The sequence below is a fragment of the Lineus longissimus genome, chromosome 2 (assembly GCF_910592395.1).
Source record: "Lineus longissimus chromosome 2, tnLinLong1.2, whole genome shotgun sequence".
Classification (NCBI taxonomy): domain Eukaryota; kingdom Metazoa; phylum Nemertea; class Pilidiophora; order Heteronemertea; family Lineidae; genus Lineus; species Lineus longissimus.
The window spans coordinates 20,560,799-20,583,689 of NC_088309.1; the positions used below are offsets into that span (position 1 = coordinate 20,560,799).

General features: G+C 41.1%; 3 protein-coding genes across 15 annotated transcripts in view; 2 read left to right on the forward strand and 1 right to left on the reverse strand.

Moving 5' to 3' along the window:
• The window catches only part of LOC135482794 (protein furry-like), a 40,142-nt gene extending 37,743 nt beyond the window's left edge, over nucleotides 1-2,399 (forward strand). For all 13 annotated transcript variants that reach the window (XM_064763173.1, XM_064763180.1, XM_064763178.1 and 10 more), the window contains 2 exons: nucleotides 112-209; nucleotides 856-2,399. In XM_064763173.1, the coding sequence (XP_064619243.1) occupies nucleotides 112-209; nucleotides 856-1,016 (259 nt within the window). In that variant the 3' untranslated portion in view covers nucleotides 1,017-2,399. The remainder of the gene's footprint in view (nucleotides 1-111; nucleotides 210-855) is intronic.
• A 3,500-nt stretch (nucleotides 2,400-5,899) lies between these two features.
• Nucleotides 5,900-14,277, reverse strand: LOC135482795 (peroxisomal acyl-coenzyme A oxidase 3-like). The gene is made up of 13 exons (XM_064763186.1): nucleotides 14,101-14,277; nucleotides 12,547-12,743; nucleotides 12,066-12,296; nucleotides 11,756-11,830; nucleotides 11,412-11,501; nucleotides 10,763-10,995; nucleotides 10,223-10,319; nucleotides 9,717-9,899; nucleotides 9,231-9,474; nucleotides 8,680-8,910; nucleotides 7,920-8,074; nucleotides 7,383-7,518; nucleotides 5,900-7,023 (listed from the first exon to the last, which is right to left on the reverse strand). Exons 2-13 carry the CDS (start codon nucleotides 12,694-12,696, stop codon nucleotides 6,749-6,751), a joined length of 2,100 nt encoding a protein of 699 aa, XP_064619256.1. The 5' UTR covers nucleotides 12,697-12,743; nucleotides 14,101-14,277; the 3' UTR covers nucleotides 5,900-6,748.
• A 1,187-nt stretch (nucleotides 14,278-15,464) lies between these two features.
• Nucleotides 15,465-18,434, forward strand: LOC135483748 (proton-coupled folate transporter-like). Its single transcript, XM_064764771.1, has one exon. The coding sequence runs from the start codon at nucleotides 15,861-15,863 to the stop codon at nucleotides 17,484-17,486; it is 1,626 nt and encodes a 541-aa protein (XP_064620841.1). The 5' UTR covers nucleotides 15,465-15,860; the 3' UTR covers nucleotides 17,487-18,434.
• Nucleotides 18,435-22,891: the final 4,457 nt, after the last annotated feature.

Genomic DNA, 22,891 nt, shown 5'->3' on the forward strand with positions numbered 1-22,891 from the left:
TTCTGAATTGCTCAGGATAGCTGCCCACCTCTCATACTGTTGTTTTTCTTACAGTTCATTCTGGCGAAACCTTATTGAATCTCACCACTCATACCATTGTTCTTGTTCCAGGTCATTCTGGCAAGGCTCCATTGCGGCCGGGTTGGCTGATGATGATTTGGGCATGCTCCTATGGATATATTCACAACAGATGATGCCAAAGAAACCTAGTAAGTGTAACGATACCGCTGTGAAATAACCCAGCATGGCAATTTTTCTAAACTTGTCCATGCAATGATGCAGCTCCTGTGTACATGTATACAGAGTAGAACCTCTCTTTTAAAGATCAGTTGTGAGACTGACAGATGCTATTCCTTGTGGCTTGATCGAGTAGACAGGTGTCCTGCATAAACAGACCTGACAAATTTTCGGAAATATTCAGTCTCTGTAATTGAGAGGGTGTCGTAGTGTTAAGCAATGGTTCAGATGTATTGTTGTTTCTTTGCAAAATAGGAAGAGGAAACGTCATGCCATAGGCACCAGAGCAGTTGAGAGCTTGAGTCTGCGAGTACCTAGTGTGCAAGTAGTTCTGTATTGAAATGTAGGCAAAGTGAAGAAGGGAAAGTAGTTCTGTATTGAAATGCAGGCAAAGTGAAGATGGGAAAGTAGTTCTGTATTGAAATGTAGGCAAAGTGAAGATGGGAAAGTAGTTCTGTATTGAAATGTAGGCAAAGTGAAGACGGGAAAGTAGTTCTGTATTGAAATGTAGGCAAAGTGAAGACGGGAAAGTAGTTCTGTATTGAAATGTAGGCAAAGTGAAGACGGGAAAAACCACTTTCCAACCATTTCAGCTGCTCTTCCTCTTCTTCATTCCAGATCTTCTTGTGATTGTACAGCCTGACCATGATATAAACGACGTCTGCCGTCAGATGATGGATGTCAACATTCAGCTATCGACATCGATCAAGCAGTTGGAGCAGGCAGCCAAGGTGGATCGCGAGGTCATCATGAGACAGCCCGAGTCTAGTACATTATGAACTCGAGAACAGAATTTGGTCAGGAAGTGAACGTCGTTAAAATGACACAAAGATCATGAATGTGTAACTTTCATGGCCATGTGATTAATACTGACAGAAATATAAAAGTAATTGAAAAACTGAAAGAGGTTCGAGTGACGTCACACACAAATCTGATGCATCATTTGTTGTTTTATGTGTTGCATCGCAGAGGATGCTGTCTCTGATGGCCCTTAAAGGGGGACTATAGGCAGGAGGAGGGGGGGGGGGGTTAAATTGGTCATCTTCAGGTGACTAATATGCAAAGTAAGGGCACTGGGTCAGGTAAGATTCAGCAGGTAATATATTCCTTATACAAGTGTGCATTGTTGAGACCCCTATTGGTGACTTTGCATAACTTTATCTTGCCTACCTAGCGACTGACTATAGAGTCCCTTTAACACCATGATTTCACAGTTTTTGTCTTGTAGCTCTAATATAATTGCTGCATACACATAAGACTTGTGTGTTTTTCATCGGACTTTTACAGTGCGTAATTTGAATCTACAGTGCAGGCTATCATAAACTTCTGTCTTATTTGGGCTTTAAGAGTTCTGACGAAATTCCAGTGACCTTTTGGCTGTAAATGTTGATACTGGTTGATCATTCTCAGATTTTCTGTGCAGTGCTGTCATAGAAACTGTAGCACATGTATATGTGTTTCCTTAGCTTAAATGGATACAAACATGAAATCTGGACTTGTAGATGATCATAATGGCATCTGACAGCTTTATTTTGTAGATATTTCATGTTTAATTTTTGTGCTGTATAGTTTTTAGCCTGATTTTGATGTAACCTGTGATTGACACTAAACTTTGCATTTGGTATATTTGAGAGTCACTATCAAATCATTGAAAAAATTGACCCTCGCCTTGCTGAAACATCTTAGTGCAATATGCTTCCTTGTGTACAATCTAGGAGTTCTGTCCTTAATAGAGAGGGACATCGATTTAAATGGAAATACCAAATTTGGGACCAAAACTAGTGTCCTTTATAGAGATGGTGTCCTTAATAGAGAGGTGTCCGCTTAGGGAGGTTCCAATGTATGTTTAACAAGCCAACCTGCTGTGAGTCTTAAGATATTACAATTGTCCAGCCTCTAAAAAAACTCCAGTGCGGTATTTAACACTAAACAGGGTACAACTAGCTGTTTTTGTCTGTGACCTACATTCATGAATATCATCCAAACTGCTTCAATTACATTTGTGATGTAAAAATGGGGTCGATTTTTAAACACTTTAGACACTGCACTGCACTGCAGTTTATAATGTTTTACGTAAATTTAAATAATCACAATATAAAAAGGTTAAAAAATGTAGCTGTTTATGCCTTCTTGAAATTGTTTGCATCATCTATAGTGTATATCTCAATAAATAACTTATATACTGTATCATGATATTTTGTCTTTTTCTGGTAGGATAATTGTCCAGCTTAAATCTCTTTGTGGAGCATTCTCAAAATTTATTTGGACAAAAGTTGCACTTCATCCTACGAGACGGTCCAAACAGACTGACTGTCTGGTGTACATCTCAAAAATTCCCTGAACATCGAGGACAGCATTTGAACCAGCCTTCTTTTTGAACCACAGTGTCACAACGAGTGCTGTGATTGGGAGAACATCTGGAGAGCTAGAACCATCCAGTCAAAACATACCAGTGACAGAGTTGCAACGTCCCAAATACACTCTTAACCTGCCAATGACAGTGTCACAACTAGTCAGACAGCTAGATACAGCTTCGGTCAATCTATCAAAACAGACCAATGCTAGACCTACAGATATAGCCTCAGTGCTGTAATCCGGATAACATCTAGAGAGATAGATGCACCCAGTCAAAACATACCAATGACAGAGTCGCAAATTCCCAAATATACTCTGAACATGCAAGGGACAGTGTCACAACCAGCGAGACAGGAAGCTAGTTACAGCATTTGGTCTAAACGTGCCAAGGACAGAGCCTTATAAAGCCAAATTGCCAATTGAAATTTCCCATAGTCTGGAGACACAACCAGACAGAATTGGATGATGGATAGTAAGCATGTTTACAATGTAACGGATAGTAAGCAATATAAACTCAAAAGGGATATATCCAGAGCGTCTTGCCTGGCGCAACGCCATGCCTAAAGACAATGTCCTTCCTTTGGTGTTATTGTGTTCCATAGAATTGGAATTGACTCGTTATCTATTTGACTGGATTGTTGATGAAGTTCCCTTTCTAAAGACACCAATTATGTGCCGCTTGGTTCATCATACTGCCAGATATTTTCTTGATTTCAACAAAAACCCAGCCCGACCACGTAGAATCGCCGCCAAAATTCTTCACACCCAAAAAGATCGTCAGTGAAATGGCCCGGTTCTACATAATACTGTCGCGACAGAAACTCTATTATTTCTTGAAAAACTTAGTTTTGTCTGGCTATTTGTTCAATTAAAAGTCTCAAGTCAGAAAAGACGGTTCGTAATCAAGGTTACAGTAGTTCTGTTTCTGTCCTACCAAGCTGCATGTAACATACTTAAATTCCTTTTTCTTTCATGCGATACTACAAGTGGCGTTCCATCCTCTCCCTGCGATCAGCCAGGACAACGGAATGTCCACAGCCGAAAAGTGCGAAGGCCGGTGTCTCAACCCTGGGTCTCGGAGGCGGTAACTCTCTGCGGCGGCCACACGACTAAGTCAGTGCGCGCTCTGTTACCAGGACGTCCACAGCCAATATGGTTTTCAGTCATTATACCCTCTCGAAATGTTACTTTTTCCGGCGACTGCTGGTGGACGACCAAAAGATTTTTAGGGACTCGGCCTCTCAAGTAAATATATGATACAAGTATATATAACTGATAAATAACTGATATATAACTGGGTTTATTGCTCTTGAAAAACGGAAAGAAGAACACTCGCATCAATCTTATTACGTGTAGTTGTAAATACATTCCAAAGTCACGACGTTTCCTTAACGATTTAAAGAAGAACAGTCGCATCAATCTTATTACATGTAGTTGTAGATACATGCCAAAGTCACGACGTTTCCTTACCGATTACAACTATATGTTATAAAATCGTTAAGGAAACGTCGTGACTTTGGAATGTATTTACAACTACACGTAATAAGATTGATGCGACTGTTCTTCTTCCCGTTTTTCAAGAGCAATAAACCCATTATCAGTTATATATATTAACTTGTATCATATATTTACTTGAGAGGCTGAGTCCCAAAAATATTTTGGTCGTCCACTTGTGAAGCAGTCACCGGAAAAAGGAACATCTCGTGAGGGTATATTGACTGAAAAAAATCATATTGGCTGTGGACGTCCTGGTAACAGACATAGCGCGCATTGACTTAGTTGTTGGCCGCCTCAGAGAGTTACCGCCTCTGTGACCCAGGGTTGAGACACTGGGGTCTGCGCCTGGCTGACAGGTTGACTGGAGGTCCCGATCATAGAGTATAACAGCCGGGTATAACCGACTGGCTTGGTATACCTTATCATGCTCAGTCTCCCCAAGAGACTATTGAGCGCACCCGCACTCCCTCAAGCCTTTGATCCACTCCGCCGTCCCGGACTCCGTTGGAGGGAGGTAACGGTCGATTAACTCTGATGGTTCAGATTGACTTATATCAGGTTTTTGATGCTCTCCTACTACGGATGGCGTACAAATATATATTGAAAATGACTGATTATGTCAAGATGGATACTAAGATAGAAGGTGCGACATTACTGGCTTTATAGCCTTCGCTATAGGTTACAACTACCAACCATGCAAGTCCCCCGGGTATATCAGACAGGCTTCATCGGGTCTGGGTGATATAACACCTCACAAAGAGGGATGCCTGACAGATTTATTCAAATTAAGCGAAAATGGAGCCATGGAGGACGATGAACAGCATTTGGTTGAACGATGTAAACCTCGAGCTCATCTCCGAGAGACAAAGATACTATGACCAATGGTGGGGTAGAGACTTCAATTGTGCACACACCCACACAGAGCAATGAGTCTTCCACTATCGCTTCAAGATCTAATTACCAAACAACAAGTCATGCTTCAAGCAGAGGAGTTTGCAAAGGAAACGTGGTCAGTGTCAGCCCGACACACCCGCTCAGAGGTTTGTCTTTCCAAATTAGATACTGTACCATCAGGAAGGATTACCACCTTCAAGAGACAAGTGTACAGACTAGTGTCTTCAGGAAGGATTCCGAACTTCAAGGAGACCGTCCTCTCATATAAGACACGAGAATCTCCTTTAAGAATTCCTATCTTGGAAGAGACTGTCCTCCAAAACAATGAGACACGAGAATCTCCAGGATTCTGCTATTGGAGGATGACATAACTAGACCCCGAACGGACAAGCTTCTTCAGGTTCTGAACCTTTATTTCCGAAAGGAAAGCCCTTAGAAGACGGCGCGAAGTTTCGTGGACGTGTGGTTATGATGTCAACAGCTAGAAAGTTGGCACGCTCCTGATCGATTTTGCAGTAACAGACGAATGGTCATCTCCGACGTTGTCTGCTCTGAGCAGTGTTAATCAGTGCTGGTCAAATTTCAAATATATAGGCTTCGGGGATCCGCTTGATGCTGTACTTGTGTACCAATGAACAGGTCTGACAGCAAAGAGCAAGACAAAGGCACAACAATATATAAATCAAAGGACAGGGTCATAATCATTTGGCTGATAGAGCGAGCTAGGGGCAGTCTGTAACATTCTGAACTTCCAGACTTTTTACTGAGTTGTCGCTTAACCTGCCTCCTAAAGAAAAAAGGAGGGGTTCCAGTCCTGAACAGAGAAGGTGCAATAACTGTAATACAGTGATCACACGTCATTACCTCTTAGCAACTGAATAACAGAATACCACAGATTTCATAAAATTTACAATTTATTGATAAAATTTGAATCAACCTGTGTAAATAATCACAAAATAAACTGTAGAAAGACATTCTGTCGGAAAGCAATCAACATTTTCTTATAATCAATGTCTGGTCATTTCATTTTTTCAGAATAAAACAATATCATGCGAGCCGTAAATGCAACGACTAACGAGCAGTAAGATTCCATAGATTCCTTTTCACCACAGCTGACAATTAGGTTTGATTTTGGGTTTCAAAATTACATGATTTAAGCTAGCAGTCATTGGTTGCCTAATCAAGACTGCTTGGGTAGGCAGATAGTGCAGACCAAAACCTAAGGAGGTGGCTGAACGTTTTGGATGTCATCTAAGGTCTATCCCAGTGGTCATGATAGGCAACCACAGACCTACAGCAAAGTATTGAAACCTTTTTGAAAAGGGCTCATACACCGTCAAATTAGTTAACAAATTCATACAAAGATTTTAGTTCCATGATTGATTTCCTAAAATTCTCTCATGTATGTCAGTTGAAATAGCACCTTGTTCTTAATACCGAATACATTCTTGCCTTTGACAATGGAAGCAGTAATAAGTTTATATTTCTTATTCATGAAAAAGAGTAAACACAGAAGAGGTAGCGAGAATTTATGCGGAACAATCTCTTAAGTCTGGTTACAGAGTTTCTGCATGGAGAGTGGCTGAGGGGTCCAACAGAAAATGAAAAAAGACATTCAACTCAATGTAACCACATGTAGTCCTAATAAAGAGACACACACATTCTACTGAATGTTGGCATTTTCAAGTCCACCCCTGTATAGCACAAATGAAACAGGACCTCTTTTTTTAAGTAGGAGCATAGCGCAGGTATCAGACGTAACTGTCTATAATTTGGCCTTTGTTAATCCTCCAACCACGGGTTTCTCAATAAACTCCTTCCACCAAGTAGGTCTCTCTAATGCATTCGGAGTCTGCAGCATTGCAGAGTAGAGGTTTTTGTAAATCTGACCATCCGAGTTTCCGATGGGCGAGTTCAAGACGAAGTCTGGCGGTGCCATGGCATCGACGAGAGATACGGCATCGTATTTGAGGTCCGAGCAGAGGTCAACTATTCTCTGGCGGATCATCTGCGAGGGCTCTGGGCCGCTCAAGTAGCCTCCTGAAATAGAGAGATAGCAGAATACACAACATGAACATTTACTCTACATTACAGGGTAAAAGATTATCGCATAATACAACGCCAGGAAAATGCCTCAATCAGCATGCCACCACTGCAATTTGTTTGGTGTTTGTGACTGCTTTACTGCCAAATGATATGGCATTAGAAATACAAACAAATCCAACATATTGCTATCTTTTACTAATTGTAACTCACATCTTCTTTCTTTGTTTATTTTTTTCTCTCATTTCCTTCACTGAACATCTTCACAACACATTTGACGCATTACTGGGGCCTCAATTCATGTACAGGTCAAAATTGTTAAGAGGAAAACACATGTTGGAGATGGGCACTCTCACCTTGATATAAAGTAGCCAAGTGTTTCTCAATTGACCACAGCCCATAGAGATCACAGAGCTGCATGAGAACTGTTTTCAATTCTACCGGGGTCTCTTCGGCACAACATCGGTCAAAGAAGCCCTGCAACGCCAAGTGCTGAAAGACAAAGGAAGAACTGAACTTCTCTCTTTCAAATATGGAATAGAAGTTGAAGAACTGTTCAAGTAAATCTTCTGTATTTTGCAGCATTAATAACTGATTTGTAATTTGTCACTCTCAGTAAAACCACGAAGGCACACCACTTTCAGGCTACCATTTGGACTAACCAATGGGACTTGGTGGTGTAGTGATACGAGTGCAAGACTCCTGATAGAGAGATTTGCAAGATACTACGTGATCCCATGGCACTTTGAGCTGCTGGTCAATAGAAAAGCTCTCTATAAGAAGGCAACATTTTTCTTGATAGCACCCAATATGGCCATTTTCATCAGTTTGGCATCAGAGATTCATTTACTCGTTCCTGAAAAGAAGTATTACACTGTACTTGTTACACATACCTCAATATAAACAATAGCTAAACTACGACAATAGTATGCCTGGCTGTCATTCTTGGCCGTGAAGGCATCCTTGCCACTCCCTAACTCCTGTTTCACTTTGGCGTAACTCAGCTTCAGCAGGTAGCTGACCAACCACTTGTACCCATGAAGAGCATCTACAAAGAAAGCCATAGTTATAAGGTTTATGAAGCAACACTTGTATGAGTTCTAAGGTATTAGTTCACCTGACTGATGCCACATCCCAACGGTGTCGTCTGATACCAAGTTGCAGCAGTTGGACTTGTAGGTGGTCCCTCATTCGGAGTTCCCGGAAACAGACAATGAATCAGCTTGGGACACAGTCACTTAGGTACCTTTTAAGGACTCATTAGGATTTCGGTTTTTATACCACTACCAGAAAAAGAACAAAGAAGGTGAAACCAATTACACCTTGCTAGATCCAATCCACCGTTGTGATGTCATTTGCCGGCTCATTCTGCGTGACGTCTTCAGAAGTTGGTGTCGTTGTTACGATGTTTACATGGCCTTGAAAAAGGTATATGACTCGCTGCACCATCTAACACTGCGCGATATTTTATCGCCACGTCGTGAGAAGAGTGTGCGTTATATCGCCATGTTTCAATGGAAATAACACCACGATGTAAATGACGATACAATGCAGATGTGGCAATACAATATCGCGCAATGTTACAGGGATCTACCAGAAGTCTGCACCTCATTGGACTTAAAGAAAAATTGGATGAAAAAGAAACAATGGTACCGTCTGCTTGAAGTGTTTTTCCTGTTGGTTGAAATGTCTGCTTCAGTATCACCTCCTGTTCATTGAGGAAATCAACGCTTTTCAATGGCGACTGTATTGGTACATTATTCTTAATCTTGGCCTCGTAGAAACTCAATAAGTAGTTGCTGGTCTGTTGTAACAGGACGTTGTTGTCGCCCTCGTAGGTGCAGTTTGGATCGTTGTCATCTCGTATCTCTCCCAGTCGGTTCACTGTGGAGGATCAAAAGTTCATTGAGTTTAATATTTCTAACAGAGTAAAGCGAAAATGTTGATAGCAAAGAGATGTTTTCTAGATCAGAATGTGCACATGAACTCTCAACCAGTGTTGATGTAACCTCCATAACCGATCAACACCAGGAGAAGGCCTATTTAAGACATACAACCAGCTGACAACACCAAATCCTAGGGGGAGGTCTTTATTTGGTACAGTACAGATCACTGCAGGCCCATAGTATCTAGTATCGGGAATTGGCAGTCCATACCAATTCTTTGCTACCAGTTATGGTAGCAAAGACATCCATATGGCATACCTTTAAAGAATCCATGCCCACCACAAGCCTCTCTACACTCCTGTACTGCATCCCGAGCAGTCCAACCAGCGAGGGGTTTACTTGCACATGATATTGCATGGATCTCCTTCCCCAATTCGGCTTGTCGCTCAGATTTGTCTCCCATAATCATACCCACTTGTAATGAGACAAAATCCATGTAGAACGCCCGGCTGAAGGTTTCTAGAGCGTAAGTAGCAGCCAGATAAGGAATCAATCTCCATTGCTGCAAAAGAGATGCAGCAAATGAGAACTGACATAGACAAAAACTGACTTCTGGATAAAAGTATAATCGACGGTGCTCCATAGTGTTTGTGCACACCCGTGTTTCTCAAGAAGTGCCAGCGCCATCTTTTGATTACACATTGGATTGTCGGGAAATTAACAACAAGTGGTACTGGAACTCCCTATAGTATAGCAGGAGATCTTGGAAACAATATGGGAGCCAAAAAACGAAATGAAATTTACCTGGAGCTGGTACTCCAGCACTGCTATCTCCTCCTTATTTGGCGGACCAAACTGCCTCCTGACAGCTGAGTATCTGATCGCGATTGGAACACACATCTTCAGGTTGGCCACACACATGCCAGTGATGCCGACACGGCCTCCAGAAAGGGCACCCAGGGAGGCACCAAATCTCTTGTTGGGATCCTGAAATTAATTCATATTATATTAAAGGATGAATTCTTGTTCCCTAATGCACATACAGACTTCTTCAACTTCACAAGTTATCTATGTAACAAGAATGTCACAAATTCTAAAGCACTTTCGCTGCAATGTACCACAGGTTACAGTGTAGAAAGCACTGTGTCCTGTTTTGGCAGAAGCAGTGTGGTTAGGCAACAATAACTGCTTGGGTTGGCGTCAGTTATTGAAGCAAAGTACATTTCGTTGTTTAGGTGCAGCTGTTTATAGAATAGAAAATGATACCTTTGAGGAAGTGACGTCTAAAATTCCTCCTGGCACATTCCTACCTTGTATGGGGTAACATAATTTCCCAGTGGAGTCACATCACCAGTTCGATTTAACAGATTCTCCCTTGGTATCCTTAGACTGTTAAACGCAGCAAAACTGAAGGGAAAAAACAGTCATGGTCAGTCTAAAGCAGAACAAGTGCCAACACACTATGATTCAGGGCAAGTACTGTTTGCCTTTTGTACCGCAGGCATTGCAGACGCACAGATCACTTGTCATGGGACTCAATTTTAGGAAAGATTTGGCGCACTGAACAACTCCTCTCTTTACCTTGTATGTGCCCTTTTTCTCAAAACTGGGATAAGTGCCTTTTTGATGCACCCTTTTGAAACAAACCCTGTGCCCTGATTTGACGCATCGCTTGGGCAAAAGCTGACTTCCCTTGTCCAGTTAAGAGTCTGCTTTAATCTTGACTGAGTGGAAAGCAGACAAGGACATCGCACATCCTCCTATAAAAGTTACACTATGCCGATCATTCCATTTCACAAGCCCCCAGGATCCAACCAAATCTTACGAACCATAATTATGCAGTGACTTACCCATTGTCTAAACCATTCTGTCCTAGCTTGGGTCCCATGTCACCCACCATCACACCAGGCAGCATCTGTAGGCTCGCTGGTTCCCTGAGGGGAACGACAAATGAATGCAGGCCATGGCAGGTTCCATCAGGAGTATACAGCTGAGCATAAACAACAGCATGTGTGGCTGTTTTTCCCATGTTGCCTGACCAAATTTTAGTGGCCTCGAAGTCTGGGGTATTGATGACAAATTCCTGAAGTGAGACATGTCATATAATGGTGCTTGAGAATTCGAGTCGTTTTTAACGCCAGACGACATATTATTCCCACGTCGTTGGAAATTTCTGTGTACTATCATCATTTTTTTATTGGGAATTGATATAATGACGAAGTGACGATAATATACACAATGTAGTTATAATAAAGCCTAGCGTCTGATGTTAGTTTTATAACTGAACTCTCTGGTAACAACCTTAATAAACTTTGGAAACAGTCTGCCGAATTGGATAGGCTAAAAGCTGTAGACCTGTGTATATGGTGGCTATACCAGGGCAAGTAAAGACCCCACAAAGGGACGTCACCGGTTGTGGATTCGAAAATTGCAGGCAAGATAACTAGGCTGAATGCCAGGACTGAACCCGATGGCGCATGAAGCTGTTCTTGAGCTTACCTCTGTTTTTGGATCATAATGGGCAGTGGTCCTCATAGCCTTCGTGTTACTGCCATGGCTAAGCTCAGTCAAAGCAAAACAGCCAAAGATCTGGAAAAATTGATGAAAAAACTATCAGAATAACTGGGGATATCAGTTGACCCAGAATCAGAATTTCTAATTAGAGGATGTTGGAATTCAACTGCCCTTAGTGGTAGACATGGTAGTTCAAGAGGCAGCATGATCTAGAGTGGTTAGTATGTTTGATATGCAACAAGTAAAACTCATCCTACTAGGACATTGCAGGAAACTAAATCTGATCATGTACAATCATAAAACTTCAAAGACCATGTACTGACACTAACCTCAAAATTTCGGCACATCTTGACATATTTATTGTGTCTTTTTGATCCTGAACTTCTCACAGTACCACCAAACATCTGAAATTAGAGCAAGCCTTTATTGTAACTAATAATTGATTTAGCTGACAATGGCGCTTGGTTGGATAGTCACACCAGATTTTTTTCTCTCGTATCCAAGCTATTTTGAACCTGGTCCAGACATTATTTCAGTTATGCTGAGACCAAGGGCGGGTAAAATTGAAAAATTGATTCTAGTCTCCACCTACCCAAAAAGATTTTTATTTTCAGTTTCAGAAGGTCTAGAGTCTCTCACCTGATAATCCAAAAGGAACTTTGCTGCCAACGACCAATCATACATTCCCAGACTTTCAGTAAGATGTTTGGCCTTGAGAGGGCTGGCCATTGCCTGGTCCTCTGTGACAAAGTTATACTCAAATAGGCGCTTTGCTCTTCTGAATGTCACTTCCCGCAGCTTTTCAATCGGAAGTGACTCATAGGTGTGTGCAAAAAGTGGATCCTTCTCCAGTGTCCTCCAGATTGTATACTGAAAATAAATTGTTTACATTCTGATAACATAATTGTTCAGCAATTCGGCTGGCTACTGAATATTGTGTCTTCTGAGTGAGTCTTAGATGACACAATGGCATAAAAACAAAACCGTTTGTTCACAGACATAAAGGACTTTAAAAACCTTTGTGACATGATCTCACTATCAGTATATTATCACTTCTGTGTTCTACCAGCTTAATGATTACAACAGTGGCATGTCCGACACACCATAATCATATTCATACCTTAAAGTTAAGGATATCGCGTCCATCAATATATTCTGCCATACTCTTCCAAGAAAACGAGGCCCTCTCTCTGTAAACATCTAAGGGTCCAGGAGGGAAGTCTGCAAGGATCTCCTCTGCTGACTTCGCAACTTCTTCTTGTGGTTCCATGATTATTGAATAAGACCCTCACTCTGACTGGAATTCCTATTCCTAAACTGAAATAAAATTCAGGATATAAATTTTTGACTTGAACTGAAGGCAGCTTTTATACTTAGATTTAGAAACATATACTTTGTCGTCCCAAGTGTATTGTTATTGTAGGGGGAAAAATAAATAAATACTGTGAATTGTCAACAGGGAAATATTTGTGGCTATTACTAGATTGCAACTTTGTGAAATTGCATCTTTGGTATAGTTTTAATTAGTCCTTTTGGGAACACCAAACAGTTAAATTTTGATTTTTGCCAGCAAGTAGCCAAGAAGCTTGCAATGAAATACAACCATGTACCGGGCGTGGTACAGGTATGTCATGATCATACGGTAGGCATGGTAGGTAGGCCTATGTCATGATGTGCAGGGAGCAGGGGCTGGCTAGCTTTTATGTCTCGGGGGTCAAAATATAACTTTCCAAATGTTTTCGGCCAAAATCACGGTCAATCAACAACATGTTCCAGACTCGCACAGTGCCGAAATTAAAATTCAATTGTTTAGGAACGACATCAGCGCCTCTAGTGTCAAGATTGCAACATGTTCGTGAATAGCATTCCGCGAAGATGACGTCACTGCAGCTGCTACCCTCTTTTTCCCCATCGCTAAATTACAGGCAATGTCGGACAAACATGCGTTTCGTAATGGATTCAGGCTTTCTAACTAGGGCAGTTAGATTCAATCTGGCACATGTCCGAGTGTTGGAAATACTACATAAGTGTTTTGAATATTTCTCTCTCTGACTCTATGGTATCATTCATGCTAAAAACAATGCAGGGTCAAAGATAATTGACTTTGAAATCAGCTCAAATGCGTAGAAATAAGTGTCGATGTCCGACTGTCACGTGACTAAAACATCATCAATATCTTATGCAAATGACCTTGTGAGCTATAAATAGTAACTTCGCGGAATGCTATTTGGGGGCAGCTTCACACATATGTACAATACATGCTCACATATAAGGCTTTATTATGGCTAGTAGCACACACACATGTTAGCCTGAACAATATGGACCGAACAAAAAAGCCCAAGCAAAACTGGTCTGTAAAGATCATGAGTTGGTACGTCATAGCCTACTCCTGCGTCATGGATGGACAGGCCTGTCGGTCACATGTAACTGAATATACAATACGATACATATGTCACATATCAATGAGATAAGAGGAAGCGTGTGCACGGTGTTTGTCACACTGACACTGACAGCATAGTTGTGAAGGACTATCATTCGAGGGACCATTTTTCCGTTTACACCACATGTACACGATATACACGCTATGTAGACACCGGGCCTAAAATGGAAAGATTAGTCCCTCAAATCATAGCCCTTCACAAAAGCTTGTGACTGACACATTCGTACAACTTACCTGAACCTTTCCACGTCTGGCAAAGCAATCACGCGATCTTTACGACTGATTTATGTCCGCGAAACTTCAAACTTTGACCACGCGGTTTGAACCATTCCAAAAACACCAAATGAATAAAAATAGCACTTATATAATTTATGCATGACGTCACTTGCGCGTCTTCAAATCAAGCACAAAAGTCACGTTATCCCTGAACTCTTTCATCCCTATGACCGTGTATACACGGATTTCATAACATTTCCCAGACCCTGCTACCGCATATACACGGTGACGCCGAACTCGTTCATCATTGACGATCTCAAATGAGATTGGGGAGCCATCTACAGGTTGCCACTCCAACTAATAGACTTCTGGGCTTCACAGACGATATTTGGTTTGATTTAAATCCACAGAGGGGCGTGGGTGTTGAATATGATTTCGTGACAGTCGACGTCGTGAGCATTTTTTTCCTACAATTTTTCCTTTTTTCATTCCATTATTGTTTATATCATTCGGAATCGTTTTGGACATTGCTTCTTTGTATTCTATACTAGTTCTCTATTATTAGTATCAGTTTATAAAGACTCATTCAAAAAATTTCAAGGAAATATTCTTTTATTGCCATAAAAGTTGCTTCTGCCAATTCTTTGGAAAAATTTCGAACTCAAAAAAAGGCAAAATTGAGGAGACTCAGTAAAATATGCAAATTCATGAATCATTAACGTGAATCTATATATCACTGTAACGTGGATTAATACCTTTCTAATGGTATCAAGCAAATAATGGTAGGGGTAGTAGTTTAAAAAAAATAAAATTCTGAAATCCTGATTTTTCCTGAAAATCGGCTAGGATCTGGGAGTTTGTTGCGTCAAAATCGGCTAGGGCTGAAACAGTTGACGTTATCTCTTTTAGATTAATCCATTACACTTACCCCTTAGTTACTTTAGTTTGTACAACCCAGCCCAGGTGGGAAAGTAAAAGTGATTTAACTTTACCGCCAAATTTTGAGGGAAGAACATCCTGGCACCAGTGGTTTTCAATATACTCCGCCTCTCGATATTTTGTGCGTTTAAGTCTATTAAGACATTGTGAAGACTCACGTTATAGGGGTTATATTATATTTGTATATGACGAAGGACTTGAAAACCCCTTGATCTCTGCAGGATTGTACAACCGCTGATAGAGAACACGTAGATTTATCGTTCGTGCCATCGATACGGCGTTGCTAGTAGCTCCAGATTTATGAAAACATCATGATCGTGTATTGATCTTTTACTCCACGCCATTGGATGGATGTAGCCTCGGAGTCGTTAATTCCATTCATTCAAAGCTAGGCTAGTAGCATCGCGGGTATTTATTCATTTTACCAAAACCGGCAAGCGGGACCGGTCGTTAGCAGGGGAGGACAGGAGATCCCTATACAAGCGATAGATAGATTAGGTTGTTTTGTATGTTCCTTTCTTGGTACCTAAAAACTGCCGTTATATTTTCGTCTAAACTGTGAGAATTTGAAAAAGAAAGGAATAATTTTTCAAGGATATTTGTGTTTTTTGTCTCCAAGTATTCATTAAGCGATAATTCGGTCATTACTGGATGAAATGTAGGATACTATTAACTGTATACTTCTATATATCTGTCTCGAGTAGTATACGTTTTCGAAGTGAGAGGAATACGGTTATATACTCTTACTCGTAACAGCCGGATACGTTAACGAAAAGGGCGGTGAGTTACGTAAACTGTTGAATCTCGATTTGATAAAGAAGTTATACCGGAAGGTAACCATGAAGCTTTCAGTTTTGCCTCGTCCAATCCTGGACTGTATCGAGAGCGGGGGTTTTGTCGCCGAACTGGTGTTCCTCCTGTATAAAACCGCCGAATCGCTTTCTGAGCCAACGGTAAAACTGTTTCTCTACCAAGAGACTTGTTTGGATGAGTATTCAATTGAAAATGAGATATGTTACCATTTGAAGAATCATCCCGTCGAAGAGTCTCACGTACAGCAACTTGCTGCAAACTACATCATGTACTATAAGATCTTACTCAACCTGCCCGCAATCATTTTGGGTCTTTTTTGCGGAGCTTGGAGTGATCGCGTCGGACGGAAACTTCCCATGATTCTGCCTTGCCTTGGGTCTATTTTCGCCGTTCTCATCTATATGTTGGGGATGCTTCCCACCTGGAAGACACTGCCCTTTATTTTCATCGGCGCAACTGTCAACGGAATGTTCGGCAAGAGCGCGGTCATCGCCATGGCTGTCCATAGTTACGCCACCGACACCAGCACCAACGACCAACGAACAAGACGCCTGGGGAAGCTCCTCTCCATGAACTTCTTCGGGTTGTTCTTTGGCTCGCTTCTTGCCGGCTGTCTACTGGACGTTCTCAGCTTTAACGCAATTTTCTGCATAGTCGTCGGCATCAACGGATTAGCTACACTGGTGATTCTCATATTCCTGAAGGAAAGCGTCCCTGGAATCGAGGACGATCGAGAGAGGGACAAAAGTAAGGGAAGCGGAACATTTCTTTTTAACCCGAATAACATTCGCGAGTCGCTGATGGTTCTGTTTTGTCCTCGAGAAAACAACGGCCGTTGTCATCTGATGCTATTGTTTCTGACTGTCATCACCAACCAGATTTGCAAGGCAGGAGAGGTCGACATCACGATGCTGTTTGTAGAGCGTGCCCCCCTTGGCTGGTCAAAGTCGCTCTACGGGTACCTCCTGGCAGTCGATTTCGCGTGTCTCGGACTTAGCCTTTGGATACTTCTACCACTTTTCTCAAACATTCTCGGAATAAAAGACGCTAACTTAGTCTTGATTGGTCTTACATTTAAAATCAGCCGTTTGATTTTTGTTGCCTTCAGTAACCAGACATGGATGGTATTCGCCTCTGTTGTGGTTGGTTCAGTGAGCGGAATGATCGTATCGGGGTGCAAGTCCCTCATCAGTAAGACAGTCACGGAAGCTGAAGTAGGCAAGAGCTTTTCTCTTCTGTCATGTGGAGAGACCGCTTCAAACCTTGTAGGTGCCATAATATTCACGAACATATACAGTGCAACATTTGAGATATTCCCTGGTTTTACTTTCATAGTCGAGGCGTTCATCTTCATCGCACTTCTAGTCATGTTCGTGTGGTTGGCGCGTGATATCAAGGCTTCAGAGAGGTACAGACTGTTGGAGTCCGTATCAGGTCAAACAAGCTATGGAACAGAGATGAATCCCAATACCCAAGAACCTCATGGAGATTCCACGGACATTCCAGAGTCAGTTCAGAAGGACAATTTGACTGTCGAGAAGTTTGAGTTTCCGCCTGATCTCGAACACGATGATCCTGTTGCTGAGAAGGGTAGGGCGACTAGGATGTCCACACTCTCGGAGGAGGAGGACTCCAGTCTTAAACAAGAATAAGGGCAGATGAACTTTCGAAGGATGTATTTTACCATGAATCAATTATGACCAAGTCCCCCAACCGTGCGTGTTAAAGGTCAGTGGCTCTGCAGTACATTTTCAGTCCTGCCAGTGGACAACGGTATATTGAGTTGCTCTGTAATACACGTATATTTCTGTTGAAAAAGAACTCACTGAGAGTGGATATGTAATTCGGTTCTATAAGTGGAAAAACAACAAGTGGGTCCGTAGTAATTTGGTTCTGTACGTGGAAAAACAACTAGTGGGTCTGTTGTAATTTGGTTCTATGACTTGAAAAACAACGAGTGGGTCCGTAGTAATTTGGTTCTAGTAGAAAACACAACGACTGCAGGTCTGTAGTAATTTGGTTCTATTCGTGGAAAAACAACAGTACGTCCGTAGTAATTTGGTTGTATCAGTGGAAAACAACGAGTGGGTCCGTAGTAATTTGGTTAAAAATATCGAGTGGCTCGTTGGTAGTACTTCAGTTGCTGCTGAAAAAAAAGTGTAAAAAAATCGAGTGGGCTTGTAATAATTCGATCAATGAGGATGGAAGAAACATTTCACTAACTGTTTGGATATTTCTTAGTGCTTTCCGTCTTGAGAAGAAATAAAATGTAACTCGCTTCTCTCTCTGTGACAATATCCTGGTACCGTAATGCTGGTGTTTTATACCCCCAAGGTCATATGTTAAAGGGTGGTTGCTAGACTGATTCATTTATGCTCTTTATTTTGTCTTTTTGGTATGACGCCATGCAGGTGCAACAAATAGAATGCAGAATTAGTTCATAGAGCAGCCTGCAAGTCTCTGTACCGATACTAGCTTGTAGGGAAAGATATATTTTCAGAAAATGCTTTGGCCATTTTCTAATGAAGATTACTGAGAGGCTGAAATACTGATGCCCCAGTGTTATTTACTGTGATGTGATTTTATTGTTATTTCTGATTTCTGTGGATAAATAGTTGTCAGCAGCAGCTGGTTTGTTTATTTTGTTACCATTATTGAGATATATATCGGGTGGCCATAAAATGCGTCCGCATTTAAGTGGGCCTCTGACTGGCTCTTCGCCACTTCCCTCAAGCAAGAACGGTGGACTTCCGCGCACGTATTGGCCAATCAGTAGCCCTGAAAGATACTGTATGATTAATTAGCCGAACACATGCATTATACCGGTCTTCTGATTGGGCTATATCTGACAGTAACTCCCAAATTCATGCAAGCGCAAATCCAGGCAATTGGTGAATTTACAATGGAGGCGTATAAGGAATCGTGTACAGAAAGCATCGGGAGGAAACGGAGCGGCTGCAATTGCAACTTTCAAATTTGAAGCAGTTTCTAACATGGCATGATGAGGCCAACCCCGATCGGAGTAAAAATTCAAGTTGCTTATTGGAGCAACTGGTATTGCATGTTAGTCCAGTATGCCCCCTATCACCTCACACCAACCACGTCCCCTTTGGATCTCGTTTCTTTCCGCCAATGTCATTTTAAAACGAACAAGATGAAAAATGGGGTGGATCTCGGGTGAGGCTGGAACTAAAAGTTTTTGAGATTAAAGTGCCTTAGATTCGTTTTCCTCGTATCTGATAACAACTTATGGGTTTCGTTTGCCTGAAACAAATGATTGTTTTCTAACACAGGTTTTTGTTATTTTTTGTACCGACAGAAACTTCTACTTTTCGCCTTGCACTCACCAGTTATTTCTCGCCTCCATCTTGCTTTCATTCCGACCGTCGGTACGTTTTAGTGTAGAGTTAACAGACAAAACATTTGAATAATTGACGAAGTCAAATCATAACTTGCAAAATGTGTCAAATATGCGTAGCGCGGCGAGCTGCAAACTCGAGAGCAAGCTAGCGCACTGACCGCATTGTCAAAACACTCATTGATTGGGAAAACGTACGAAGTTGCATACTGTGCCATTATCTCACCAATCATTGGCGTTACGATATATGAATAATTTGTGTGTTTAGTTCAGACTTCTGCTTACTCTAAACTCTGAACCTGAAACCAAATTTCAATTTCACAAACGTTCAAAGTACGTCGCACGGGCGTATAGATGATGTTGTTCAGGGTTTTTTTTCTCGTTAATGGTAACGCCCAATATCGTATAAGAGCATACTCTTTTCTACCTTTCCCCGGCTACAAGTAGTTTATGAATTGCTTGGAATTCGGGGTATAATATAGTTCATTTGCGATGGGCAAACTGCGTGTGCGAGTTGTTTCGCCGAAACGAAATGAGGTTGCTAGAGGCGATCCCGCGGCTTTCACTCGCATCTACTCACTTCATCCCCCAGTTTCATCCATGCGTTTTTTCCCGACAGCCTGCAAACGGGTCGGTCACATTAGATCCCGCTTGTCTGTGTACTTTAACATAAGAATATATGGTAGGGCACCTTAAACAATATCAACCAATTAAAGACAATGTGCAATCAACATAAGTGATGGCAGACGCTCTTCGGTATGATTACCCAATCTAGATTTTGACAAACAATATCAAGTAGATTAGCAAACAATGTTCAATCGATGCATAAGAGTTCTATGTAGTTTGTGTGTTCTGTGAATTGCGACCAACGGTGAATCCACATGTAGCGGGAATGGACATCAATTAGTGAAGGGGAAGTTCAGAAAAGCCGTATTTGCTGCAGCAAGCCAGATCCTGATCGACCGCTAGTATATACTTTCCCTGCAGATATAAAAAATCATAGTCTCATGTATAGCATTCCGCGAAGTTACCATTTATAGCTCACAAGGTCATTCGCATAAGATATTGATGACGTTCTAGTCACGTGACAGTCGGACATCGACACTTATTTCTACGCATTTGAGCTAATTTCAAAGTCAATTATCTTTGACCCTGCATTGTTTTTAGCATGAATGATACCATAGAGTCAGAGAGAGAAATATTCAGAACAATTATGTAGTATTTCCAACACTCGGACATGTGCCAGATTGAATCTAACTACCCTAGTTAGAAAGCCTGAATCCATTACGAAACCGCATGTTTGTCCGACATTGCCTGTAATTCAGAGATGGGGAAATAGAGGGCAGCAGCTGCAGTGACCTCATCATCGCGGAATGCTATTAGTATATATTGGCTACATTCACATCATCAACATGACACTAAATAGTCCTACGTGTTGGGGTTACAACTGCCGAAATATACCATTGCCCGAAAAACGATGCTCTGCATGCTGACCTCAATCTTAATGCTATAGTCATGACTAATCTGCCATGCAATGTTTTATGCGCAGCCAAATAATTTCATCCTGGCATAACCAGTGGTTTTCAATATACTCAGCCTATCGATATTTTTGTAGAATATGGCGTATGGAGTAAAAAAACCTGATCTCTGGATGAATGATTTGCATTTTATCTAGTCATACTCTGCATACTGACTGTATATTCTTGCTATACATTCGTCTAATCTGCCTTGCTGAAAACAATTGGCGATCAGCACTGAGTGAGCAATTATGAATTGGATTATTAGATATTCTTCTATATATGCATGTGACGGAAATCGACAAACAATCCGTTAATTTGAAAGACAAACGAATAAAATCAAGCATACCTTGAACTAAAATGTGTAGTTTGATATGTGCAAGAGCTGTTGCCAAATTTCATGCACGTCATAACTTTTATAACTTTGAAGTTGAAGCATAATCTGCAACTACGCAATCTAAATTATGTAGTACCAACGACCAACTCTGAAATGTTCGGCATATTAGAATATCTTTTGAAGTTGGAACACTTCACTGGTTACCCAAGCAACCGAATACGGAAATGATCAGTGAATGGGTCCTTAATGAAATATTTAGAACAGGCTTTCTAATTTAGTGAAAACTGCCGGTAACCAACACCTTGCTTAGTCAGAAGTGGTAAATCCATTATCACTAAACGAGTTGTTTTGAAATGCTGAAAATTTTGAGTGTTTAGCAGAACCCTAGTGAAATCAATTTTGTCTTCATCCCGGAGAATCAAAATCCTGAACTCCGGGCATTTTGTGCCAAGTCCAGGTTCCGAGTCATCTGGTATATTCAGAACCATTTTTTGTATGAAATGAAGATGAAAAAAATATAAAAGGCTAAATCCACTAACGAATGGGTATGTTTGGTAGATATATCAGTTCAGTTTTTAGTGTTTGCGTTGCTAGTAGAAAATCGTTGTGACTGCTGAATGGCCCTTTTTTGTCAATGCGCATTTTTTTTGAACAATCAACATGAGGGCTTCATAACGGACATTATAGGCAAACACTAAATGGAGTTCCAATATATGCACTTGATGTTCAACTGTTTGATACATTGATTCAGCTCAGTGCCCACACAATGTTCATTACCTCGATAGTACACTATTAAATCGGACCAGACGACGGGTTATTCATGAAATGACATTACATCAAAAATATCACAAAATGATCACTAGATCGATATAACGGTGGGCCGCGGTCGTAACGCCCCGCCGATGATTAGCTGTCGACGAACAGGCAAACTCCACAAAAGGTTCGCGGAAGTTCTGCACTCAGAACAGGAAGTTTTATCTGAATAAAATGTTCACTGCGTTCATTCAATGTTTGGCCATTTACATAGATCAAGCAATACGGAATAATACGGTGGACATTTTGTTTTTCGTTCTCGTCGAAATTTTGAATATTGCTTTATTCTGTATTGTTCCCGATAAAATATTTCTATCTAGCAAAAATTTAAAAATGTGTGTGAAAATATTTTTCGACCGTGTTATATTATTTTCATTATCTCTCATTTTTATGACTAAATATTTGTTCTGACACTTAGGCGCCACCGTATAGAACAATTTTGTCGGAATTTTTTATTGGTGGCCAATGACTGCCAATTAAACCTGTTCGGGTGCATGACATCTGTCGAAACATGTTAATACTTTTTGCTTTTGCGCAATAACATGTGCAGATAATGCGAGCACACTGAAATAAAGTATTGATGTTAGCTACATGTGGCAGAAGTTTGTTAAAAATGTAATTTATATTTTGGGACTTATTCTACATGTAGATCAAACAGATATGATCATTTCTGTGCCGCTCACATTGTTTATAGTACACTTGTTCGTAGTGCAATGCATCAGCATATACGATGAAATTGATAACAAGTAACGAGTATGATAAACTGCTTTAATATTCTTTGCTCAACAGCGTAGTTTGAGTTTGTATTCAGTTCTCATTCACATAATTTGCGAATTTTAATTCATGTTAAGACTCTCCTAGAACATGAACTTGAAACAGTGGAAGACAAGGTCGACACAGCTACATGCAAAGCCAACCTAGCCATCGGCCAGGAAAAAGGCAAAGAAAATGATTCAACGCTATAGGGCATTACTAATCTGTTGGCGGCAGATAGGTTTTGATCACTGGGGCCTGACTTGGTCGTTAGTCGCC

Coding starts and splice junctions, on each gene's coding strand:
- LOC135482795 (XM_064763186.1), bottom strand. CDS start 12,696: ATGGAACCACAAGAAGAAGTTGCGAAGTCAGCAGAGGAGATCCTTGCA. Junction 12,297..12,546: donor GCGATATCCTTAACTTTAAG/GTATGAATATGA, acceptor ATTTATTTTCAG/TATACAATCTGGAGGACACT. Junction 8,911..9,230: donor TGGGCATGGATTCTTTAAAG/GTATGCCATATG, acceptor GATCCTCCACAG/TGAACCGACTGGGAGAGATA.
- LOC135483748 (XM_064764771.1), top strand. CDS start 15,861: ATGAAGCTTTCAGTTTTGCCTCGTCCAATCCTGGACTGTATCGAGAGC.